We start from the raw sequence: 26,328 nt of genomic DNA, 5'->3' as shown, positions 1-26,328 counted from the left end.
AATAAAATTTTGACAAAATTTTCTATAGAAATAAAATTTTGACAAGATTTTCTATAGAAATATAATTTTAACAAAATTTTCTATAGAAATAAAATTTTGACAAAATTTTCTATAGAAATAAAATTTTGACAAAATTTTCTATAGAAATAAAATTTTGACAAAATTTTCTATAGAAATAAAATTTTGACAAAATTTTCTATAGAAATAAAATTTTGACAAAATTTTCTATAGAAATAAAATTTTGACAAAATTTTCCATAGAAATAAAATTTTGACAAAATTTTCCATAGAAATAAAATTTTGACAAAATTTTCTATAGAAATAAAATTTTGACAAAATTTTCTATAGAAATAAAATTTTGACAAAATTTTCCATAGAAATAAAATTTTGACAAAATTTTCTATAGAAATAAAATTTTGACAAGATTTTCTATAGAAATATAATTTTAACAAAATTTTCTATAGAAATAAAATTTTGACAAAATTTTCTATAGAAATAAAATGTTGACAAAATTTTCTATAGAAATAAAATTTTGACAAAATTTTCTATAGAAATAAAATTTTGACAAAATTTTCTATAGAAATAAAATTTTGACAAAATTTTCTATAGAAATAAAATTTTGACAAAATTTTCTATAGAAATAAAATTTTGACAAAATTTTCTATAGAAATATAATTTTGACAAAATTTTCTATAGAAATAAAATTTTGACAAAATTTTCTATAGAAATAAAATTTTGACAAAATTTTCTATAGAAATAAAATTTTGACAAGATTTTCTATAGAAATATAATTTTAACAAAATTTTCTATAGAAATAAAATTTTGACAAAATTTTCTATAGAAATAAAATTTTGACAAAATTTTCTATAGAAATAAAATTTTGACAAAATTTTCTATAGAAATAAAATTTTGACAAAATTTTCTATAGAAAAAAAATTTTGACAAAATTTTCCATAGAAATAAAATTTTGACAAAATTTTCCATAGAAATAAAATTTTGACAAAATTTTCTATAGAAATAAAATTGTGACAAAATTTTCTATAGAAATAAAATTTTGACAAAATTTTCTATAGAAATAAAATTTTGACAAAATTTTCTATAGAAATAAAATTTTGACAAAATTTTCTATAGAAATAAAATTTTGACAAAATTTTCTATAGAAATAAAATTTTGACAAAATTTTCTATAGAAATAAAATTTTGACAAAATTTTCTATAGAAATAAAATTTTGACAAAATTTTCTATAGAAATAAAATTTTGACAAAATTTTCCATAGAAATAAAATTTTGACAAAATTTTCCATAGAAATAAAATTTTGACAAAATTTTCTATAGAAATAAAATTTTGACAAAATTTTCTAGAGAAATAAAATTTTGACAAAATATTCCATAGAAATAAAATTTTGACAAAATTTTCTATAGAAATAAAATTTTGACAAGATTTTCTATAGAAATATAATTTTAACAAAATTTTCTATAGAAATAAAATTTTGACAAAATTTTCTATAGAAATAAAATTTTGACAAAATTTTCTATAGAAATAAAATTTTGACAAAATTTTCTATAGAAATAAAATTTTGACAAAATTTTCTATAGAAATAAAATTTTGACAAAATTTTCTATAGAAATAAAATTTTGACAAAATTTTCTATAGAAATAAAATTTTGACAAAATTTTCTATAGAAATAAAATTTTGACAAAATTTTCTATAGAAATATAATTTTGACAAAATTTTCTATAGAAATAAAATTTTGACAAAATTTTCTATAGAAATAAAATTTTGACAAAATTTTCTATAGAAATAAAATTTTGACAAAATTTTCTATAGAAATAAAATTTTGACAAAATTTTCTATAGAAATAAAATTTTGACAAAATTTTCCATAGAAATAAAATTTTGACAAAATTTTCTATAGAAATAAAATTTTGACAAAATTTTCTATAGAAATAAAATTTTGACAAAATTTTCTATAGAAATAAAATTTTGACAAAATTTTCTATAGAAATAAAATTTTGACAAAATTTTCTATAGAAATAAAATTTTGACAAAATTTTCTATAGAAATAAAATTTTGACAAAATTTTCTATAGAAATAAAATTTTGACAAAATTTTCTATAGAAATAAAATTTTGACAAAATTTTCTATAGAAATAAAATTTTGACAAAATTTTCTATAGAAATAAAATTTTGACAAAATTTTCTATAGAAATAAAATTTTGACAAAATTTTCTATAGAAATAAAATTTTGACAAAATTTTCTATAGAAATAAAATTTTGACAAAATTTTCTATAGAAATAAAATTTTGACAAAATTTTCTATAGAAATAAAATTTTGACAAAATTTTCTATAGAAATAAAATTTTGACAAAATTTTCTATAGAAATAAAATTTTGACAAAATTTTCTAACATTTTGACAAAATTTTCTATAGAAATAAAATTTTGACAAAATTTTCTATAGAAATAAAATTTTGACAAAATTTTCTATAGAAATAAAATTTTGACAAAATTTTCTATAGAAATAAAATTTTCTATAGAAAAATTTTGTGTTGTAAAGCTAAGCGCACAGATTTTTTCAATTTTTTGTATTTTTTCGACTACATAAGAAACGTTTTTATTTCTCTTAAGAACACTCTTAAAAGTAATTATTTCATTGTATTTTGCGGAAAGCAAGTGTTTCAAAATGCCTCAACTCCAAGTGCCGTGTAATCATTGTGCTCAATGCTCTCTGCCGATATCAACAATCCAATATGTTCGGTGTTATCATTGCAATCGCAATTTTCACTTCAGCCCTTGTTGTTCTTTATCAGAGAATTCTCACGCCAGTATGAGCCAAACAAAAAAAAATGATTGGAAATGCCATGTCTGTAAACCAAGGAAATCCCCCAACAACACTTACAAAACCTTTGTCTTTGGGGAGAGCAACACAAACCAAAACAACGAATCTCCAAACAGAAATCTAGCAGAATGTCAAGCCAACAATGAGAAACAACAAAAGCAGCAACGAGTTGATGATGAGACTGTCAACAACAACACCAAACGTTTTAAAGAAACTGAGACAACATCTACATATCAACAAAACGACATATCCGAACTCAAAACGGGCATGGTCGACTTAAAAAGCAGCTTGCAGCAGATCGTAACGAGCATGGCATCGCTAAGTGCTGATCTGAAGTCGCATATGGACTCTGCATTAGCCGAGATGAACCGAAACGTAGCGACTATTGCAGCACAAGTGTCTGAACTGCAAAAGAAAGACCAAGAGAAAACGGTACAAATTGGTGAACTTACAAAACGATTACAACAACTTGAACAAAAAGCATTAGAAAAAAATATTGAAATTAACAATGTAGAGAACATGGAAACAGAGCCTGAAGTTATTGTTAAGAGAATAACTGATGCTCTCGGCGTGGATATGAGTGCAGAACACATTAGTAAAATGTATAAAATAAAGCGCAAGAAAAAAGTTGTTGTGGAATTTGCATCTCTGAACAAGAAAAAAGAGTTTATGGGTAAACTAAAGGGTCATCGCATACAAGCAAGCGTGTTGAGAGAAGAAGAAAACAGCGACTGTGGAGGATACATATACATAAATGATGAACTTACACCGCACAATAGACAAATTTTATGGGCCGCAAAAACAAAGGCCAAAGAAAATGGATGGAAATTTGTTTGGGTGCGAAATGGGCACATTTATGCTCGCAGAAATGAAAATTCTTCCTTTATAATAATTAATAATGCATCAGAGTTGGAACTAATAACCGAATCAAGTTAAATAAATGTGTATTAAAAAAATAGCTTTTACCAGGTGTAATAAAAACAATTTTTAAAAAACTGTGAAAAGTTCTTGTACAGCGATATTATAAAAGAGACAAAACGATAAGTAAGCCAAGAATTTTTATTTGCGGTTAATATAATTATAATAATAAAAAAGAAAATAGTTAAAAAACATAACAATAAATCGAAAAATAACACAAAAAAAAAAAAAAAAAAAAAAAAAAAAAACAATAAATAAGTAGAAAAAAAAAAAACTATCGAGAAGTTGAATAAAACCTACATCATGAACTACGAATACGAAACTCTAAATAATTTTAATGAAATAAAAAGTGAATTAATGAATTATCCTATTAGTATTCTTCACGTAAACATACGTTCGCTACGAAAACATTTTTGTACATTTCTAGCTTACATAAAAGAAATAGTTAATAAAACGCATCTAATAATTTTATCAGAAATAAATATAAAGAGAGATGAGAATGCCTTTTATGAAATTGATGGTTTTAATTCCTCTTTCCTGAACAGAGAAGGAAGAGGTGGCGGCATTGCCATATATATAAAGGAGAGTCTTCAATATCATGAAATCAACATACATATGAAATTTGCAGAAGCATTGAGAATAGACATTAATAATATAACTAATCCAAGTATTTCTTTATTTGCCATCTATCGTCCACCACATTTAAACACAAAACATTTTTTAAAAGAGTTAGATGAAAATCTAACCAATGTAAATAAAAAGCATGAAATTATATTAATTGGAGACCTAAATATTGATATAATAAAGAGAAATTCTAACACAACAAAATATCTTGGAATCCTCTCTTCCCATGGACTTAAATGTATGGTTGCAGAGCCAACAAGAGAAGACCAAATTACCAATACAAAAACGTGCATAGACCACCTATTCATGAGATGCAACGGAAAGAGAAAGAGAGCATATGCTGCAGTAATCAAAGCAACAATAGCTGACCACTATGCAATATTTGGATGTATGGATCATTTAAGAGATAGAAACAGAGCAAACAATGAGTATAAACAGGGGGAAACAAAAGCTAACATCAACACTTCTAAAGTGAATCAACTAATAAAAAACACAAATTGGATTTCTATATTAAATGGATCGAATAGTACCGATGATCTATTTAATAAAATCTGTGCCCAGTTCAATACTATTTATGATCTTTCCAAATACACCACTAAAAAACAAATAAATAAACGCAATCCGTATCCGTGGCTTAACGAGGAGATAGTAAAGTGGTGCGAAATTAGAGATAAATTACATAAAAAATGGCAAAAGAATAAAAATAATAAAACCAACGAAAAAATTTACAAGACATTCAATAATAAATTAAACAAAAGGATTATTTACGCCAAAAATAGGCACAATTACAATGAATTTTTAGAAAACAGAAATAACATTCGTGAAACATGGAAATTGATAAATAGAATCACAGGTAAACGTGTTGACAACATTGATGCAAGCATTAAAAGAAATTTTCCGATGAGGAATGCACAAAACTTGGCAAATAATTTTGCCAACTCTCTCGAAAATAATGTCCAGAAAATATTACACACGTGCAACATCAAAACCTATCAATATAATAGTAATTGTCTACAAAATACATTGTACATGGAGGACACTAATGAGGAGGAAATATTTAACATACTAAATTCCTTGAATGTAAGAAAAACCGCTGGAATTGACGGCATCAGATCTATAGACATTAAATCTAACGCTAGCTATCTAACAACTGTTATAACTGCTTTTGTAAACATGAGTTTAAGAGAATCGTCAGTACCTGCTCTTTTAAAAACCGCAATCGTACGGCCTATATTTAAAAGTGGAAGCAAATCCGATATAAGTAATTATAGACCAATATCGATTTTACCAGTCTTGGAGAAAGTCTTGGAAGAAATTGTAGTCAGAAGACTTAACAATTTCCTGATAAAATATCAAATAATAAACAAATTCCAGTTCGGGTTTCAAAAAGGGAAAAATATTAATCAGCTTCTTGGATATTTCTCAAACCACATAAACAAGCATCTTAATAAAAGCCATCACTGCCTAGCACTATTCATTGACTTCAGCAAGGCTTTTGACACGCTGTCGCATGTGCAGCTATTAAATACTTTAGAAAAATGTGGAATAAGAGGGAATTGTCTAAATTGGTTTAGGGATTATCTCAACTGTAGGCAATATACAGTTAAAATTGATAATGAATTGAGTTACCAAAAGCCAGTCAATTTCGGAGTACCTCAAGGATCTAAATTAGGCCCGATATTGTACATAATCTATGCAAATGAGATGATTGAACTGCTAAAAAACAGCACTGCTTTTTCTTATGCAGATGACACTGCAATTCTTGTGGAACATAAAAACCTAAAAGAAGCTGAAATAGTAATGCAGAATGAACTGAACATTCTTTGCAAATGGTGTCACGACAATGGCCTTATAATCAACGCAAACAAAACCAAAATTATGCATATCAGACCTAGACACGTACCAAAAACTGATGTAAAAATAACTTTCCATAATTTCGATTGCCTTCACCGATCTTGCACTTTCGGAGATATTGGGACTATAGTTGATAATTGTGAAACAACCATAGAACTCGTCGATACTTACAAATATCTAGGCGTACATTTAGATCACAACTTTAAATGGAAAGTGCATATTGAACACCTATCAAAACAGCTACGTAAATGTATGTTCGCTTTATACCACCTTAGCAATTGCGCGCCATACTTTGTGCTTAGACAGGCATATTTCTCATTGGTGGAATCTCAACTGAGGCATGGCGTAACTGCGTGGGGAAAGTCAAAAAACTGCAGAATACTACAAACATACCAAAACAGGCTTGTTAAGCTTTTATACAAAAATAGAAGTAAAACAACAACGGACAACAACTCAACACCCACACAAAGCAAAGAACTTTATAACATCCTAGAAATACTTAACATCGACGGAATCTACAATTCAACTATAGCTCGTGAATTCTTCAACAATTCATCCATATTGAAACGCATAAGCCACAGTAGAAACACTCGTAGCAAGTCCGCAGGAAAGTACGAAATACCCAAGTATTCGAACGATTATGGCAAATTATCTTTAGAGGTCACCTTGCCATACTTTTTAAATAAATTACCACAAAATATTGTAAATAGTAACAATAAATTTGAAAGAAATAAATTGATAAAAAAGTTCCTTATAGTAAACTAAGTGCACAATCTAAACCAAAATTGTAAAAATTTAAAAAAAAAAAAAAAAAAAAAAAAAAAAAAAAAAAAATTGTATTAATATTCTTGTTTTTCCATTTTGATATTTGTTATATTAACATTGTCTTTTTTAATATTTTTTTATATATAATACTACTAATGTAGACACATATACTACAGCTTGGCTGATATACATCCTACAGACAAGCCGATATGGCTTCGTGGGAATTTATATATATATATCATATAAGTCATTGTAAAACTGAAAGAAATCAATAAATAAATAAAAAAATAAAAATAAAAAAAAAAAAAAAAAAAAAAAAAAAAAAAAAAAAAAAAAAAAAAAAAAAAAAAAAAAAAAAAAAAAAATTTTGACAAAATTTTCTATAGAAATAAAATTTTGACAAAATTTTCTATAGAAATAAAATTTTGACAAAATTTTCTATAGAAATAAAATTTTGACAAAATTTTCTATAGAAATAAAATTTTGACAAAATTTTCTATAGAAATATAATTTTGACAAAATTTTCTATAGAAATAAAATTTTGACAAAATTTTCTATAGAAATAAAATTTTGACAAAATTTTCTATAGAAATAAAATTTTGACAAAATTTTCTATAGAAATAAAATTTTGACAAAATTTTCTATAGAAATAAAATTTTGACAAAATTTTCTATAGAAATAAAATTTTGACAAAATTTTCTATAGAAATAAAATTTTGACAAAATTTTCTATAGAAATAAAATTTTGACAAAATTTTCCATAGAAATAAAATTTTGACAAAATTTTCTATAGAAATAAAATTTTGACAAAATTTTCTATAGAAATAAAATTTTGACAAAATTTTCTATAGAAATAAAATTTTGACAAAATTTTCTATAGAAATAAAATTTTGACAAAATTTTCTATAGAAATAAAATTTTGACAAAATTTTCTATAGAAATAAAATTTTGACAAAATTTTCTATAGAAATAAAATTTTGACAAAATTTTCTATAGAAATAAAATTTTGACAAAATTTTCTATAGAAATAAAATTTTGACAAAATTTTCTATAGAAATAAAATTTTGACAAAATTTTCTATAGAAATAAAATTTTGACAAAATTTTCTATAGAAATAAAATTTTGACAAAATTTTCTATAGAAATAAAATTTTGACAAAATTTTCTATAGAAATAAAATTTTGACAAAATTTTCTATAGAAATAAAATTTTGACAAAATTTTCTATAGAAATAAAATTTTGACAAAATTTTCCATAGAAATAAAATTTTGACAAAATTTTCCATAGAAATAAAATTTTGACAAAATTTTCTATAGAAATAAAATTTTGACAAAATTTTCTATAGAAATAAAATTTTTACAAAATTTTCTATAGAAATAAAATTTTGACAAAATTTTCTATAGAAATAAAATTTTGACAAAATTTTCTATAGAAATAAAATTTTGACAAAATTTTCTATAGAAATAAAATTTTGACAAAATTTTCTATAGAAATAAAATTTTGACAAAATTTTCTATAGAAATAAAATTTTGACAAAATTTTCCATAGAAATAAAATTTTGACAAAATTTTCCATAGAAATAAAATTTTGACAAAATTTTCTATAGAAATAAAATTTTGACAAAATTTTCTAGAGAAATAAAATTTTGACAAAATATTCCATAGAAATAAAATTTTGACAAAATTTTCTATAGAAATAAAATTTTGACAAGATTTTCTATAGAAATATAATTTTAACAAAATTTTCTATAGAAATAAAATTTTGACAAAATTTTCTATAGAAATAAAATTTTGACAAAATTTTCTATAGAAATAAAATTTTGACAAAATTTTCTATAGAAATAAAATTTTGACAAAATTTTCTATAGAAATAAAATTTTGACAAAATTTTCTATAGAAATAAAATTTTGACAAAATTTTCTATAGAAATAAAATTTTGACAAAATTTTCTATAGAAATAAAATTTTGACAAAATTTTCTATAGAAATAAAATTTTGACAAAATTTTCTATAGAAATAAAATTTTGACAAAATTTTCTATAGAAATAAAATTTTGACAAAATTTTCTATAGAAATATAATTTTGACAAAATTTTCTATAGAAATAAAATTTTGACAAAATTTTCTATAGAAATAAAATTTTGACAAAATTTTCTATAGAAATAAAATTTTGACAAAATTTTCTATAGAAATAAAATTTTGACAAAATTTTCTATAGAAATAAAATTTTGACAAAATTTTCTATAGAAATAAAATTTTGACAAAATTTTCTATAGAAATAAAATTTTGACAAAATTTTCTATAGAAATAAAATTTTGACAAAATTTTCTATAGAAATAAAATTTTGACAAAATTTTCTATAGAAATAAAATTTTGACAAAATTTTCTATAGAAATAAAATTTTGACAAAATTTTCTATAGAAATAAAATTTTGACAAAATTTTCTATAGAAATAAAATTTTGACAAAATTTTCTATAGAAATAAAATTTTGACAAAATTTTCTATAGAAATAAAATTTTGACAAAATTTTCTATAGAAATAAAATTTTGACAAAATTTTCTATAGAAATAAAATTTTGACAAAATTTTCTATAGAAATAAAATTTTGACAAAATTTTCTATAGAAATAAAATTTTGACAAAATTTTCTATAGAAATAAAATTTTGACAAAATTTTCTATAGAAATAAAATTTTGACAAAATTTTCTATAGAAATAAAATTTTGACAAAATTTTCTATAGAAATAAAATTTTGACAAAATTTTCTATAGAAATCAAATTTTGACAAAATTTTCACTAAATTTTCTTAAAAAGTAAAATTTTCAAAAAAATTTTCTAAGAAATAAAATTTTGACAAAATTTTCTATAAATTTTTTTACTAAATTTTCTGAGAAAATAAGTTGGTTGTAAAATTTTCTTTGATATGATATGATTTACTGAATTTTCTAAGAAAATAAATTGGTTGTAAAATTTTCTTTGATATGATATGATTTCTATTTAATTGAAGTTACTTAACGTATCATTGAATTTATGTTCTATCTGTCTAATGATTTCAAGGACATATGATGTTGATAGCCCCACCCCCATAAATGTTCATTTATTACTGCGCCATTTCTTCTCTTAAGACAATTTTTATAAATCGATTTGCCATCCAAACACTTTCAATTGTTCACACCAAAATCACACAGACACATTCAAGCGAACACCCACATGCATCCTTTTGAAGACGCCATCAACTTCGCAGTCGTCGTCTGTTAATTCCATCTTCTATTTCCTTCATAAATTCTTTAAATCCAAGAGTAAATGGCTGTTGTTTATCTTTCCCATGTCCTTGAAACTTCTGTGCAGCCTTCAATTACAAATGAATTGCAGAATACAGAAAAGATGTTGAAGTCAAGGAAAAAAGGAATGAATGCGTAAAAACTTGAAAAGGATGGTGTAAAACCATTCCCACGTTCTTCATAATGGCTTCAGAAAAACGGTTTTAAAAATTTTTGCGCAACGGAGTGGGAAATTTAATGATTCGGAAACGATAAGAAAAGTTTAAAGACTATGCTTTTCGATTTCTTTTTTAAAGGCCTGTATGTTGTTGTTGTTGTAGGAGTGTGTTGTGTTCTATCTTTCGTCTGCTTGATTCTGTTGAGTATCCGGATTCAGGAAATCTGCGACTAAGATGGGGTACAGAGAGATCTGGGGCTGAGACGAGTGGGTCTGTTAAACAGGTTACGTCTGTCGTGTTGTCCCTGCTCACAATCGGGACATACATCCTGGACCTTGGCATTAATGCTTTCTCTGTGCGAATTGAGGCGGCTGCATCTGACGGTTCGTAATTGAGCAAGAACTATTCTTGTTTGCTTGCTTGGGAAGTATGTATTATAAATCAACTATAATATCGAATTCCTATTAACTTTCCGTCTATTATGAGCCCAGTTGGTCCAAGCCACAGATGGATAACTACAAACAGTAGCACACGGTTGGCGCATTGTAGTTATTTTACATAGATACTTCACTTTGTTCAACGTTCGGGTTTTACTGTCTCTAATACAAGCACAATTTAGTATTTTCAAAAGTGTTAGTGCGCCTATCACTGGTTGAAACCATCAACCTAACATCAAACCCGCAGAAATTTCCTTCTTGGCATCTAAAATACATTTCTTTGAGCAAGCGCCAAACAGAGACAGTGCCAACAAGTCCTAAAAGGTTGCAGGTCAAGAAATACATATCTGAAACAATCCTCCAACTGTCGTCTCCAAATAAAACTTTGCCAATAAGAAGGAAAAAGGAAAGGTTATTTCTCATGTCTCGGGTATTACTAGGGTGAAATGGACAAATTGAGGGTATCCACCAAATAATTGTCTTCTAATTCACGAAAATGTCTGAGCAATAGAAATCATATTCCGTCAGGGCCCATAGCCTTTGACAGCTTGGCCATCCTTATGACTTCGGCAACATCTACCGCTGTGAGCTGTTGTGTTTTAGCGTCGATTGGGAGCTTCCTTGACTTGCTTAGAATGCTCTTTTACGCCTTGTCTCTTGTTGGGCCCACGACAAATTGTCTGACAAAATGGCTTGAAATCATTTCGCGTCTGATTGCCCATAGAAGGCTATCGAGACTTGACTTGTAATCCTCGGCGAGTTGTTGACAAATTTAACTGACGACAACAGTTTCCGAAGGCTACCACAATTTTTTCTGCTTGTATTGGTGAACAACTTCCTAATCTCCTGGTACGTACAACCAGTTGCCATGGGATTGGCCAAATTTGGTTTCATGACAGGTATTCGACTGAAAGGATGAAGCGGGTGCTGCCGTGATGGAGAAACGCCTCTGCGATACGAACATCAGAAGTGGGCCGTTGTCATTTGAATATGTTTGCGGTATGTTCCTGGAAGCTTGACTAGTCCACTATTTTCCAGTTAATATACGTTCGGAGTTCCGAAGCTATGAAGCCATCCAATCGATGAAGGTTTATCATTATGGGAAAATGGACTGAGTCGAAACAGACAAACATTCAACACGTCGTGAAGTTTATTAAAACTGCTTCAGGTGAACTTATGCAAGATCCTAAAATCCTGCGCCTCTATGGTAGTCTCTAAGGTCTGAATAGCAGAGTCTGTGGTGAGCGTTAAAGCCTCCCATTATTGTGAGGTTTTCGTCTACAAGCAATGCTGACAGTAATGGCCTGCGACTCAAAAACCTCATCTTTTAGCCTCTAGTCAGGTTGGATTATCTTGTACTGCACCGAACGATGGATTATGAAGCGACGCCCCTACTTTTGCTTTTTATGCGGTCCTTACGGGTGATGCATCTGTACCTTCATAGTTGTACCTTCGTACAGTAAGATCTTAGTCTCCCGATGGTGGTTGACTGCATTCTGACAGATCTGAACGTTATTCCACAGCATGTCCCTCAGCTGGCTAGTTCAAACTGCGCTGAATAACTTATCACAGACCGGCCAATTGCTTTGTGTGTAGTCAACGAGACTTCTCCGTCAGCACCCCAAGGAAGCAGACAAGCAACCTGAGAACCTAGTTTCTACCCCTGACCTTTTCAGAAATTGCATTGGCATGTGCGCAAAATTTAAAAAGGATGCCATATGTGGAGGTAGGGATCCTCGTCAAGCTCCTGTGGGAGCAAAGAACCAATACCAAGTATTTTCAATCCCATGGCAACCGGTTGTACGTACCGGATTGACCCGATGGAATCCTCCATCGGCAAGGGCTGCCGTCTCGGTGTAAAACACACTGCTACAACAACAACAACAACCAAGTATTTTGATATAATTGGTGGTCATAATCCATCGCTACATCCAACTGTCGATTCATTTCCGCTGAACATAGAGTGAACTGTATGGCTGAAGATGTTTCAGATGCCATCAACGACGGGGCCGGAAGTCATATTCGTACAATCGTCCGCATATGATACGATATCAATGCCGTTTGGAGGGTCTGGAGAAGATATAACTCCCCTTTGGGGAACCCCATGCTACACTATAATGGGGCTTCGACTTATTATCATTAAATTCCATACAAATAATTTGTGCTTCAACATTTAAGGCACGGCTGGAGTGACGTGTTGGCAACGTCATTAAAAAACGTGGTATGACTGCCTGTATAGAAAGCCTTTGAAAAGACCAGAACCACAAGAAACGTTCTATCGCATGGCCTGATTCAGATCACGGTGATGCGTTGCAGTGGCCTGCATCTGTCATCCCGTCTATCGGGGTTCAAGAGTGACTTAGCAGTAGACCACAGCTTGCCAAAACCGGTACCTTAGTTACATAGTTTCAAGAGTTCCAACCTGCCCTGTTGAATTCCAGATTCAGCTGGCTGATTCTGGGGTGAGTGGGGTCCGCACAACGAATCCCATCACACTCGTCTGCGAGTACCACAGCCTGCGCAGAGAAATTGGGCCGCACTTGAGCTATTCCACCGGCTGGTATAAAGACAGCGGCTGCTGCTTAAATGATGTCTCGGAATTTCCTCTCGGCAACTAGCACATACAAAGGGGGAATTCAGTTTACTGAAGCGGCGATTGGTGTACGTCCTCTCTAAAGCCGGCCCAATCGGCCTTCTTCTTTATGATTGATAACCGTCCGGCGCTCAGAGGTTTTGAAGTCGGATGGTCGGTCGATGGTGAGACTTATGGGGAGGTGGTCTGACCCCAAAGAAATTAAGGCTTGCCCGGATACATCACTCAGGAGATCAGGAGATACAATGGAAATGTCTGGTGAGCTGCTACACCTCCGTGCAGATCTGTTCTGCCAAAGCTATTCTGACATTCTGCTCGGGAATTATGATTATGCTCAGAAACAGTTTAAGAATCTGTATCTTGTATTCGACTCCCGGTACATCCAAGTTCTTCGGCATCAGTGTCGATATATTGTCGTGTCCCAGCGTCTTGGACGATTTGGAGCTGTGGATGATATTTGTAACTTCGTTCACGACAATTTGTGATGGGTGTTCATTGGCTCAGAGACCACGAATATCGAATACAAAAAATGGCTTTCCTCCTTGTCTGGTCACTCTCGGAATGCTCAATAAACTAACCGTTAAATAAACCAACGCATCTATTTGCATCAATCACTGGCACGGGATAGCTGTGAGCACCACACAGATTGAAACTTTAAGGTCAGATCTGTATGGTGTTCAACGCAGTCCCGACAAGCTTAGCTGAGAGCTACCGGGCGTGCACAGGTTGCGGATAGTGGAATGCTCCATACGGAGTAGCTGCAAAGGCAGTCGCGGACAATCAGCGGTATCGAGCGGAGAGTGAGAGGCCGGACGGCACCGGCTCTTATATAAATACTGAGTGCCTATGATGCTCGATATGATAAGGATAGTAATTAGCGCTCTCAAATAACCAATGGATAACAGCTTTCTCAAAAGTGACTGAGGTCGTGTCTTGCAGGGGTTCAGAAGTGACCTAACAGCAGATCACAGCTTGCCAATGCCGGTGTAATTTGCTATCGGCAGTCATTGCCCAAAATAATCGCTAAGTGCATCTCTTCAAAAAAGTACAACAGCGTTAGGGGAAATCTAATTCAAACAGATGTTCATTTTTATTTGCTACACCTTATTGACTATGAACTAGAATTAAAAATTTAGTAGCACCCAGTGTTACGCCAGTCAGTCTATGAAAATCAATATATTTTCCTTAATTTAGAAGGCAACAATGCAGCAGGCCGCATACAACTTGCGGAAGAAAACTTATAATTTATAACCTGCTTTTCAGGTCAATAGGAGAAAACATCACAGGGGAGAGATTACACGAAGAAACAAAACAAATGACCTTGTGGCACGCAAGCAAATCCTTTTTCACAACAAGAAAAGAATCAAAGATATGAAATAAAATGAAATACTAAAGCATATTTAAAATGGTTATCAAATAAAAAGTAGAACAAGTTGAAAAATTCTAATTTTTACAATTTTTTTAAACAAGTAGGACAGCACAACACACCATGGACATGTCGGTGGTGGGGCTCACGGAGCTCAGAAGCACAGCAACTGCTTAATCAATCAATTCAACTTCAACATCACAATAAAAAAAAATCTAGCTTGCACAAGTATAACAGCAAAAATTCTGTCTGTCTATTACTGAAAAAAGTGTAGAGGGGGTTCACCAACCACTGAGAGAGCTTATTTGTGAGGGAGGGCAGACCAAGAAAAGAGGATATACACAAGGCCCCCCCTTCAATACACAAACCACAAAGCAACACATTCTACACACAATGGTATAGTCATCATCATACTTTTTACCAAAGTGTTCCACAAACATTCATATTTAGCTTTAAGATAAAAAAAAACCAAAAAACATGAAATTTAATTCCTATAGAATGGTTGATGATGATTCACCTGAATAAATACCATCGCTTCCGCGGCCGATTGTTGATGAGGGGTATATTTTCACGCACTATTGGAGTGGCCGAGTTCTGGGATGAAACATCATCCATATTCATTTTTGCCATGGCAAAACTTTCAATAATTTTTTCACACAATTTTCCTGTTTATGTCTGGCAGCAGGTCAACAAGAAGAAAAATAGCCAAGTAACTGTGCTTATGGACAAAGGAAAGTTTTTTTCTTGTTTCTTTTCTGCGTCGCTTCACAAAGTGGTCGCAACGAAAACGAGTCACTCGAGAATTTATGGATTTTTTGTGCACAATACAATTATTTATCGATTATATATATTGAGATTATCATTTTGCTTTGCATTTTTTTATTTGTTGCTTTTTACAACAACTCTTGTGATGTTATTTTGCACAAAACTGAATTTTTCTTAAATTTTTTCCACGCAAAGTAAATAAACAACGACCGACACCGAACGACTTCAGAGTACGTGGCCGAGCCTAACTCGATTAGCACCGCCGCGACTCTTGGCTACTCGACTCGAGAGTAACCAAGCACGAAAGTGGTTTTATTCATTCACAGGAATTGATAGCACCGAATCTCACAACGAGATAGCATGATAATTTGCGGTGTAATTGAAACAGATTTCAAATTTTTCAATTGTTGTTGTAGTAAGAGCTTGTGTCGCATGATAGCAATCTCCTAATCTAAAAATGTCGTAGGGGTTGTTTTTTACACTGGCGAGAAAAAAAATTCATTTTGCTGTGCCAATCGACCATTTATTCTAACACTGACAAAATTTGACGTTTGTCAAAAATCAAAAGTAAACAAGATGTGTGCGCCACATAAAAATAAGGAAAAAGCCAGACATTAAAAAAATTCAAAAATATTTTCCATTACTGCTAGCCGTTATATTGCAAATGGGAACATTGCAATAAGGAGATATTTTAGGTCTTGCTTTGGAAAAGAGGAAAAAGCGGCGAGTAAGACAAGTAATGTTATTTTATAGACATCTCTATTAATTTTTTTAGCGGGAGAAGCCATTACCTCACGTAAAATGAATGCAAATACCAATTAGCTTCTATTTTTTCTATTGTTTACATGAAAATGATGAACGGGACTCATGACGGCTAAGTTATGACGCACGCAAGTTGGGTACCAAAACGCAAATGAATTTACAATTACTGGCATGGGACATTGCTCAATGAAACGTCAAAATTTCCTGTGCTCTCAAAAATCTTACTAGCCCCTGGGCCAATTAAAAAGTATTCATCACACTTTACGTCATATTTTTACTATCCCTACAACTTTGCTACCATTCGGCACACAGCTTTAACTATAAATTGTAATGCTGAGAAAGTTTACGTGCCATCAGTGTGCCAGGCTTTTTTCACAAAAAAATTGTAACAATTGAGAAAAAATCGGCAAATGGCTGGTACTGTTTGTTTTCAACCGTTGATAACTCATGTTTTCGCGATTACTTTTTTGAAACAGTACAAACCATGACAAAATTGCCAGGTAGAGTACCGTTAGCTGAGTATTCCGTTCAGCTTTTCAGGCGGAATGCTGTCAAACTTCATACAAAAAAAAGGTCGGCGTAACGCTGGAGGAAAATAGGTAAAAAAGTAATACTATGTTTATAGTGAGGAGCATGGAAAAAACGAATTTTATTGACAACGCTTGACATCATTGTCGGCAGCATTTTTGTTTAATTGTTTTCAATGGTTCGTTTTATCTTCTTGTTATTTTATTTACCTCAAAAAAAAAAAAAAAAAATAAAATAACTGAATAAATAACAAAACCATAAGTGAAGATAAAAAACGTATTTTGGTATGAAAATAAAAAAAAAAACTAAACTGATGGCCAAGAATGAGTCCGACGGATATCGCAAAAATTTAATAGGTATTTTCGCTACGATTGAAGTCAGTACTAGGCTTAACGGTTTAAAAGGAGCACTTAAAAACAAGTAATACTAGAGTAATATGAATATAAGATTGAGCAGGTAAAAAAATTTGATGTAATTATATTTAAAAGAATTAAGATATTTTCTCAAAGTTTTTCGAAACTATTCTGCTTATAGGTTGGTATTCTATTATGCTTTCGGAATAGCCGATGTAAATTCATAATTGTTTCGCGAACGAAATTTGACAGCAGCAAACAAATGTTTTTGTTTTCATACCAAAACACGTTTCTTTATCTGCACTTATTATTTTCTCTATTTTATATACTTTGTCTCAAATAATAAGGAAAACTGAACACGGAAATTAAGAAAACGAACAAAAATTATGCCGGCAATAGTTTCAAGTGTTGCCATTATAACAGTTTATTGTCATTTTCCTCACTATAAGCAGTGTACTACTTTTCCGCCTATTTTTAGCCAATGTTCCGCCCATGTTTTTTTTATATGGAGTTTGACAGCATTCCGCCTGAAAAGCTGAACCGAATACTCAGCTTATGACAACATAAAATGAAAAAACTATTTTCATTTCCCTTTTTATATAAAACATTCAAAAAAGTAATTTTGTTCTTGTGTTTATCTAAAACACTTAATCAGATATTATTCAGCTAAAAAAATTTCATTTGGTGTTTTCAAGAAACAGAATTGAGCCCCCGAACAGAATACCAGCCCTAACATTGGAATATTGCGTACCCTGTGTTATATGTGCCAGTTGGCAATACATAACAATGATGCCAAGTTTATTTAATGATAAACCGTTACTTTCTATAGCAAATCTTCAAATGTGCAAAATTGTTTTTTCTACCATGCAAAAAGACAAAATTGGATCAAGGATTTATCATCAAAGTTTCTAAGTAATATAAACAAATCTTGTAAATTTAACTTACCTATCATAAAACAACACGTACATGCAATTCGTTGTTAAATATAAAAAGAAACACAATGCTGCAAACATTCACATATACACACACCAATAGAAAATTTAATTACCCAGAGAACAGACACTTTTAATGGATCCAACAAGAAACTGCAAAAAGGCACGTCAAATAAGATACAACAACAAAAGAAATCTATAAAACAAAAAAGCACAATGAATGAAACGTACACACAAACATATGTAAGTACAGCGGTCAAAAAAAGTATTCATGGATTATGTAGTATGTATGGATTATACAATTTGATCAATTCAATTGCACGTTTTTAAATTATTTAAAATGCTGGCAATATGGAATAGCTGGGAATGGTTGAAAGAAAACAAATCTCCAGCAATATTATGTACATGCAACAACAACTTAGGCAATGTGTATTTATTTGCTGTATATTTTAGCTTATTTTAAATATGTATGTACATGCCTATCTGAGGGCATGTCTGGTATCATGTTTTTGTTTTCTTGTTTGTCATCTGTTCTTGTTGTTGTTATTGAGCGGGTGGTGGGTTTGTTTGGCTAAGGGGGTTTATGCTGATATGATGACGGCATTAGATGTTAAAGGTAGCTTTGAATCTACTCATTTTGTGTTCCATTGAAGTGAGTGTCTTGAAAGTTGTGCCTGTGTATGTACGGCAGTCGCCGCGTATATGTATGCTTGTTTGTATACTTATGAGGGGGGGCAGTGGTGATGTTTGCATATCAATGAACGTGTTAATTTTACTGTATTGTTTACCTAGATTGTATTTTTTTCGTTTTTCCACCGATGTCTGACGTTTTGTTTATATGTGAATTGTTGAACATAAACGAACAACAGCTACTGGCTAGAGTAACTTGAATGGACTGTTGCTTGCTGTGTGTGTGTCGATTTTTTTTCGACTCACTGCATCAGTTTTGTTTTGTTTGATCACAACAAAAATGGAAATTAGCACTTTTGAAAGCATTTCCAATAGCGACTACCTAAGTACCTCAAGAAAAGAAATACTAACCTCTATTGAGGTAAGTGGCATTTGTGGCCAAAATAAAAAATAAAGCAATAAACCGGTGGTATTTACGGAAGAAATTGTGCTTAAGAGCCAATCAGGTACATATGCACTCCATAATTGTATATGCAAATAAACGACTGTAATGAGTTGTTCGCAGTCAATGTGATGGAAAAAACTTGTTTACGGTCACACGCTATTTAATGTTTGACAAACACGATTGGATTCTGGATAAAACGATAACTGTGCCACTTTTTTTAATTGCCTACGCAGCAATGAATTAGGCCACCCACTATGAGGTATATGTTACAAAGAACCCCTTTGGCACCGAACACTCTTTACTAAAGGCTAGCGACGTTTATGAGCATTTCATTATAAAACTTCTTTACAAAGAGGTCAAAAGTGTGTAAAAATGACGGGCTCTGCTATTATTAGGAATATTGACAAGTTTGATGCTTGAACTTTTTTGCTGACAAGTTTGGTGCTCAAACTTTTCTATAGACAAGTTTCGTGCCCACGGTACGTGTTGATCCGTAAATTTATCGGAACAATCGCAAGCCATTTGTTGTTGCATGGAAAATGCCACAAAATTTCTACTTGAATACCAGACGTCTCTCCCGGAAATCCATAGCCAAGACTGCAGCTTACAGAGCAGCCGGCAAGCTAACCATATAAGGAGAGTTAAAACCCCTATTTCGCAGAAAGAGGAAATATGTATATGGAAAGCCGTGAGTGTCAGGAGTCAGAATGACAAACGAAAGTTCTACCAAAAAATCAAAGCAATGGCTTTAGTGCAGGCACGTCCACTTGCAGATGAAGAAAAGAAACTCTGGCATCAGATGCAGATAGTGTTCTTAAGATATGTCGCGATATGGGGTGAAAATGGCAGTGTTGGCATAGTTAAGCATGTTAAAATGCAACGAACTAATGTCAAAATATCCTTCAGCTAAAAATTCCATTTCAAAAGAAACCTGACGGTTGACGCAGAAGGCAAAAACCAAAAATTCCTAAAAAAGGCCAAGTACAGAAAGACGTCACCACTCTAGTTGGCGAAAACTTGGAGCAGTGTTGAATATAGAGCCGCTAGAAAACCATCTCTGCGTTCGACCACAGTATAAACGGTCTGCAACAGTGAGTAAACTGTAAGTAGAATATTTATATATTTACGGCCGTATTCACAAAACTTAATGAAGCCTTATAATATGTTTATTTGACAGAAAATCTGTCAAACATATTTCAAAGCTAATTTGTAATACCGGTGTTCCAGTCCCCAAATGATTTTGTTAATTTACTTTTTCTTTTTAATTTTAGTTTGTCTATAGTATTATTCAGTTGGCCAAGAAGTTGAGGAGCTACACGCATTTTAAGTTATGTGCCATGGCTGGAGCAAATAGAAAGTGTTCTTAACCTTACGGCAGTGGTCCCAGCAATATATACATTGGGCAGGTGACACGAAGTGTTAGTACGATTACACTGGATATTGGCAATCAAATGGCTAAGATTCAAAAATATCCCCTGAAAGGATGCAAGGCAGATTTGTAAATGAATGAGCTGAAGATATAGTCTTGAAACTTCTTAGCAGGACACGATCTTTCACCAAAGCAAAAAAAAAAGACTAAAAGAGCAAATGAGTTGAAGATACAGTCAAGTTTATACCATTAACCTATTAGTAAGACTTTTTGTCATCGCTCAGCGCACGCACTACTATGTTTTTGAAAGAATTCCGATGCTCCGGCAGAAAGAACCAAATAAAGATTTTTTGTTTTATACATAGAATGTTCTCGCCGAGAATATAGAAGCAGGAACTTTTTCTGCATGACGCCAATTCGACAGTCGGATGAACTTGATTCGATCGGCAAAAAAGTGAATATCCCTATTTAATCGTGGCAAATTTCGTTAAGTGAGAAAAACTTGCCACTTTATGGCTGGTACTATCTTCGTCTTTCACCGTTGAAAACCCATGTTCTTCACGATTGCTTTTTTGGAACAAGACAAAATTAACAATGATAAAATAACAATTTTATTAAATTTTTACCATAAGTTAACTACTGAATGAAATCAGCAAGTTTATTTGCATTAAAATCTATTATCTAAAAAAGGTTATAGGTGAAAAATGTCGAGAAAAGAGAATATAGTACCAGCCTTTAGACAAAAAGTTCGAAAACTTCTGAATTGTTTGAAAAATTTTTGTGCTTGAAAAGGTACTAAATCCATCGCGGGGGTACTACGGTACTCCTCGGGTGGAAAAAGTACTGACATCTCCATCCCTGATTAACCGTATTACTTGCTTTGGCTGAGAATTTAAGGAGCTATATGCATTTTAAGTTAATAATAATTTTGTGCCTTGGCCGTACCAAAAGGAACGTATCCATAATCTAACAGCAGTGGCCACAACAGTTTGTATAGCCATGTTGTGCCAGCTTTTCAAAAATTAGCTGGATTTCTGAAGTGCCGTCCAATAGACACTACATCCTATAATTTTTAAGCAAACAACTGCAATATACAGCCATTATATAACTCGGGGATTAACCTAACCTTGAGTCGACATTTACAAAGTGTCCGAAATGTTTTGGATAACTCATGATGAATACTTTCAAAACGCTACGTGTCTTCTATTTTTACCTCCTATTACACAATCTACCCAATTTTTTCTTGTAATTTTTGATGAGAATGCTTTTTTTCCACAAACAGAAATGACGTGTTTTTACATCACCATAAAAATTTGAAAATACCAATATTCTAAGTAGAAAAAAGCCAATTTATTCAGTTTCTCAACCCTTTTGAGAAAAAAACATCAACTGTCTTATCTATTCATTTTAGAGCTATTCATAAAAGAACAATAAGAGTATCATATTTCGACATTAGCAGCGGTGACGTTTCTGCCATTAAATATAATCCTCTTGCCAAACATTTTAAGCATCCATTCATTCCGCCATTCATCCATCAGCTCTACCACAACAAGAAGGAAAAAAAGGTGAATGACTTTATGGCCGGATAGCACAGCCGAAATGATTGTTAAAACACAAAAAAGTTTTTTATTCATAGCAATGGCAGGCATTACTCAGAGGAAAGGTAATACAGGTCTACCACAACACTATCCACACACATACATTTGCAAATATGTAGCAGCACTCTTTTTTTATGTGGCAATCGAAAAATGTTTACATTCCTTTATGACTCACAAAACCCTTGTCAGAAAACAAACAAAGCTTCGCAATGTGGGTCATCACGTTGAGTGGGAAAAGAGTGCGAACATTCAAAAAAAGAAATTCGCACAACTAAATAAACAAAACTTGTGTATGTTGGTCACATCGAATCAATTAATTAATACATATTTCTAGACAACAACAATGATGGCAACGATAGAGTAAAACGGTAAATATTCCAAAATAAAAAAATAGCATACAAAAACACCGACAAAACATTTCGCAAGTGCGTATTTTCTGTTTATGGTCCAAAAATTCTTTTATACTATGCAATATCTATAGAAATTTGCAAATGTTTCTTTCTTTTTCTTAAGTTTCTGACATCATATTATTTAATTCTGTTGGCCCACGTTCTCCTCCTGTTAAAAAACACAAAATGTGTGTTAACAAAATCTAAGATGTCTGGGAGAAATCATTCAAATGGCTACACATACAAGCCATATTTTTGAACAAACTTGCCAGATGTTTGCCATTGGACGGACTTGAAACTTATTTTAAAGAATTGGTTGGGTGGGATACATTGTTTGAATTTTCTATTCTACAAAACTTAAAAGTAAATTAGAAATAAAAAGAAAAAATCTTACGATAGTAATCAACTTGAGGCGAGCTTACAAGCCGAGCCGGGATACAAATGCATTTTTAATAAAACTTAGAATGAACTTTAATCAAATATACTTTTTTTACACTTTTTTTCTAAAGCAAGCTAAAAGTAACAGCTGATAACTGACAGAAGAATGAATGCAATTACAGAGTCACAAGCTGTGAAAAAATTTGTCAACGCCGACTATATGAAAAATCCGCAATTACTTTTTGGGCAACCCAATAGAAAAGGTGAACTTCGAGTGTTTTGAATTTATACCAAATTTTTACATGGGGGCTACATTATGATATAGACAGATTTAAATATTCGACACGAATTCCAAGGATCTTAACAAAAATCATTGTGCAAAATTTTAGCCAAATCGGATAACAAATGATGTTTTTATGAGACTAAGACTCTAAATCGGGAAATCGATCTATATGGGGGCTATACCAAATATAGTCCAATATAGCCCATCCTCGAATCTAACCAGCTTATGGACAAAAAAGGAAATCTGTGTAAAGTTTCAGCTCAATATCTTCGTTTTTAAAGACTGTAGCTTGATTTCAACAGACAGACGGATGGACATGGCTAGATCGTCTTAGATTTTTACGCTGATCAAGTATATACTTTATAGGGTCGGAAATGGATATTTCGATGTGTTTCGAACGGAATGACATAATGACTATACCTCCATCCTTCGGTAATGGGTGTAAAAAGAAAAATATCTTATGATCACCGACTGAGGTGGAATTTTGCTGGAATACAATTTTAATAGAAAGGTTGAACTTTTATATTTTCTTGGGCAAAGTGCATTCGATTGGCTTCGTTTTCGGTAATGACACATCTGCTTAAATCGAGGTTTACTACGAATGGCGAAATTTTGTCTGAGAAAATAGTCGAGAGTAAGTTGGAGAACGAGAGGATGAAGGATTCCATCGGGTCAATCCGGTACGAACAACCGGATGCAATGGGATTGATGAGATACGCCATACAAGTACTGGGCGGGAAGAAGATGGACCTAAACGCAGCGGCGTAGAGTATGATTTCGGAAATCTAAACGAAGATACAATTAAGGCTATATTCCTTCTTAACTAAAAGCATATGCTTGGATACTGGAGAACCCTTCAGATCCCCAATGGGAGGCTAAGGGACAAGAGGAGAATTTCTGGTGGCCCGCATAAAGGAATTTAAAAATTGTTCTCTTCCATAGCTTAGTACTGAAAATGTCAAAGTATCCTGTTTGGTAAGCTGCACTTTATATGGTACATCATAGAGAGATGCAGAGAACAATTACCTTATTGTGGATAACGGTACGATACGGTACATCATTCCGTATGCAGGGAATTCCGTATGCATTGATGGTGCTGCCCAGAATTAGTAGATCTAAGGAAGGTTTGCAGGAAACTCTAATAAGGAGAATGCCAAAAGTTCACCATAGGCATGCAACGTCCATATGTATAAGGCAAGAAAATGAATAAATAAATTGAAGGAGTCTCAAAACACATCGGAGAGATGGACTTTTGCAGCTCTTTGCAAACTGTGGAAAGGTTCTAGCTTCCTTATCTGCGAAAATAGGGAAAATGTGTTAGTGATAGAAAATTTTTTGACAAAAGGAAATACCAGAACTACTTAATCGTGGATACATATTTCTTAGCATAAGCTAACCGAAAAACTTGGCACCGAAAGGTGTTATGGTCGGAAATTATCGAGTAAATTGTGACTGAGTGTGTTATCCCTCGGGCAAACAAAAATTTTCATCCATTTCAATCGCCAGGCCCCAATAAAGTATGTCCAGTTTGCTTAGGGCGATCGTTTGTATCTGTGGGACGAATAGACAAAATCAATAGATTCAAAATCAGGTAACACCAACAGAAGATACTTGTGTGATTAGCCTGTCATCATTTATGTTGTAAACTCTGGAGAGTTGGCATTTATTTCTTTGGAAAAAAATGTTGATGTTACCGCATATTGACGAGCCTTCATTATCGGTCTAGTGTGTATAAATCGGAGATTCTTGCAATTATAGAAGTGATGGGTAAAAGATTAGATTAGTAGTAGAATTTCCCCCACTTAAACAGATGCAGAAAATCATCGGTTATTTTTGAAAAGAAAAAAATTTGATTAATATGAGTACACCAACAGATACCAAACAAAGTCCATTTATATGCAAATTTCCCCATTAACATTCCATTAAGAAACTGGGAAAAACTTCTCACATATTAATAAGTGCAGTGAGATTAAAGTTTAAGCTCAATAATATTTTCATAGCCGACTCTGGACGGCATATCGCAGTGCGGCACCTCTTTTGGGAAGAAGTTTTTACATGACTGCCATACCATTTTCCCAAGTGGCAAAGTACCACAGAAATGTCGCTAGCAATAGGAGGGTAAAACCTCCATTGAAAGTTTTTTCTGATATTCTCGCCAGGATTCAAACCGACGTTCTTCAGCGTCATATGCGCAAATGCTAACCTACGCGCTACGGTGGCCTCCCATTTATATGCTGATTATAATTTCGTTATCTTTCTTGAGTTGGGAGATCACTATGGCGCAGAATGCTTGGGTTGGAATACTGACAAGATATCATAAATTTTTCGGCGGTACAGAAAATTATTGTTTAGGGTAATTTTTTATATCTTTTCGAAAGAGGTAATAAGAAATAAAAAGAAAAAATTTAAATTAAGGTGAGTAAAACAAAAGATGCCAAACAAAGCAAATTCATATGCTGTTATGTGACTATATTCTTTGAATCGGAAGACCGCTGTGGCGCATCAAATAACATTTCCACCTATGATGCAGAATGTTTGGGTTCGAATACTGACAAGAATATCGGCGATTGCACTGCAATGGGTTTCCTTCGGCGATCAAAACAAGATACCTTATCATGAAACTTCAATCGATCAGCAGTTATTGACACGAGAGAAGTCTCCCTGTAGTGCTTAAGTGGAAAATTTTTAATTCAACAAGTACCAGCTTTTTTCGGGTCTCTTTCTTTTTTAATTTTTTCCCCACCTTTGTATCACATCCGGCAGTTCTGTTTTCTTGCTAAATTCACAACGAAATAAGATCAACAAAATATAGAAAGTGAATTCTCATAGACTTCTCGAATTCAATGAATATTTATTTTTAACTCACATTTTGGACGCGAGTTTCGTGTCACAATTCTTGCGAGAAACCACCATAATAACAAAAACAACAGAATACAATCATAAGCTGTTGTCTGTTTTTTATCTAGAGAAAGTGAAAGGGAATTTTAATTTTGTTGCTGCTGTTTATGTATATTTTTTCACATCTTTAGAGCTTTCAGTGATTATGTTTAGTCAATATTTCAAGTCAACGTAA

General features: G+C 31.9%; 1 protein-coding gene across 2 annotated transcripts in view; it reads right to left on the bottom strand.

Annotated features, from left to right (window-relative positions):
• The window catches only part of LOC106082069 (probable phospholipid-transporting ATPase IIB), a 91,254-nt gene that overhangs the window by 10,235 nt on the left and 54,691 nt on the right, over nucleotides 1-26,328 (bottom strand). The window contains exon 1 of one of the 2 annotated variants that reach the window (XM_013244384.2): nucleotides 15,341-15,803. The exons of the other annotated variant lie outside the window; for it this stretch is intronic. Within the exon in view, the coding sequence (XP_013099838.2) occupies nucleotides 15,341-15,453 (113 nt within the window). The 5' untranslated portion in view covers nucleotides 15,454-15,803. Of the gene's footprint in view, nucleotides 1-15,340; nucleotides 15,804-26,328 lie in introns of those variants that run through there. 2 annotated transcript variants of the gene reach the window in all.

This window comes from Stomoxys calcitrans, chromosome 3, assembly GCF_963082655.1.
Source record: "Stomoxys calcitrans chromosome 3, idStoCalc2.1, whole genome shotgun sequence".
In the NCBI taxonomy this organism is placed as follows: Eukaryota; Metazoa; Arthropoda; class Insecta; order Diptera; family Muscidae; genus Stomoxys; species Stomoxys calcitrans.
This window is presented reverse-complemented; position numbering and strand designations above follow the sequence as displayed.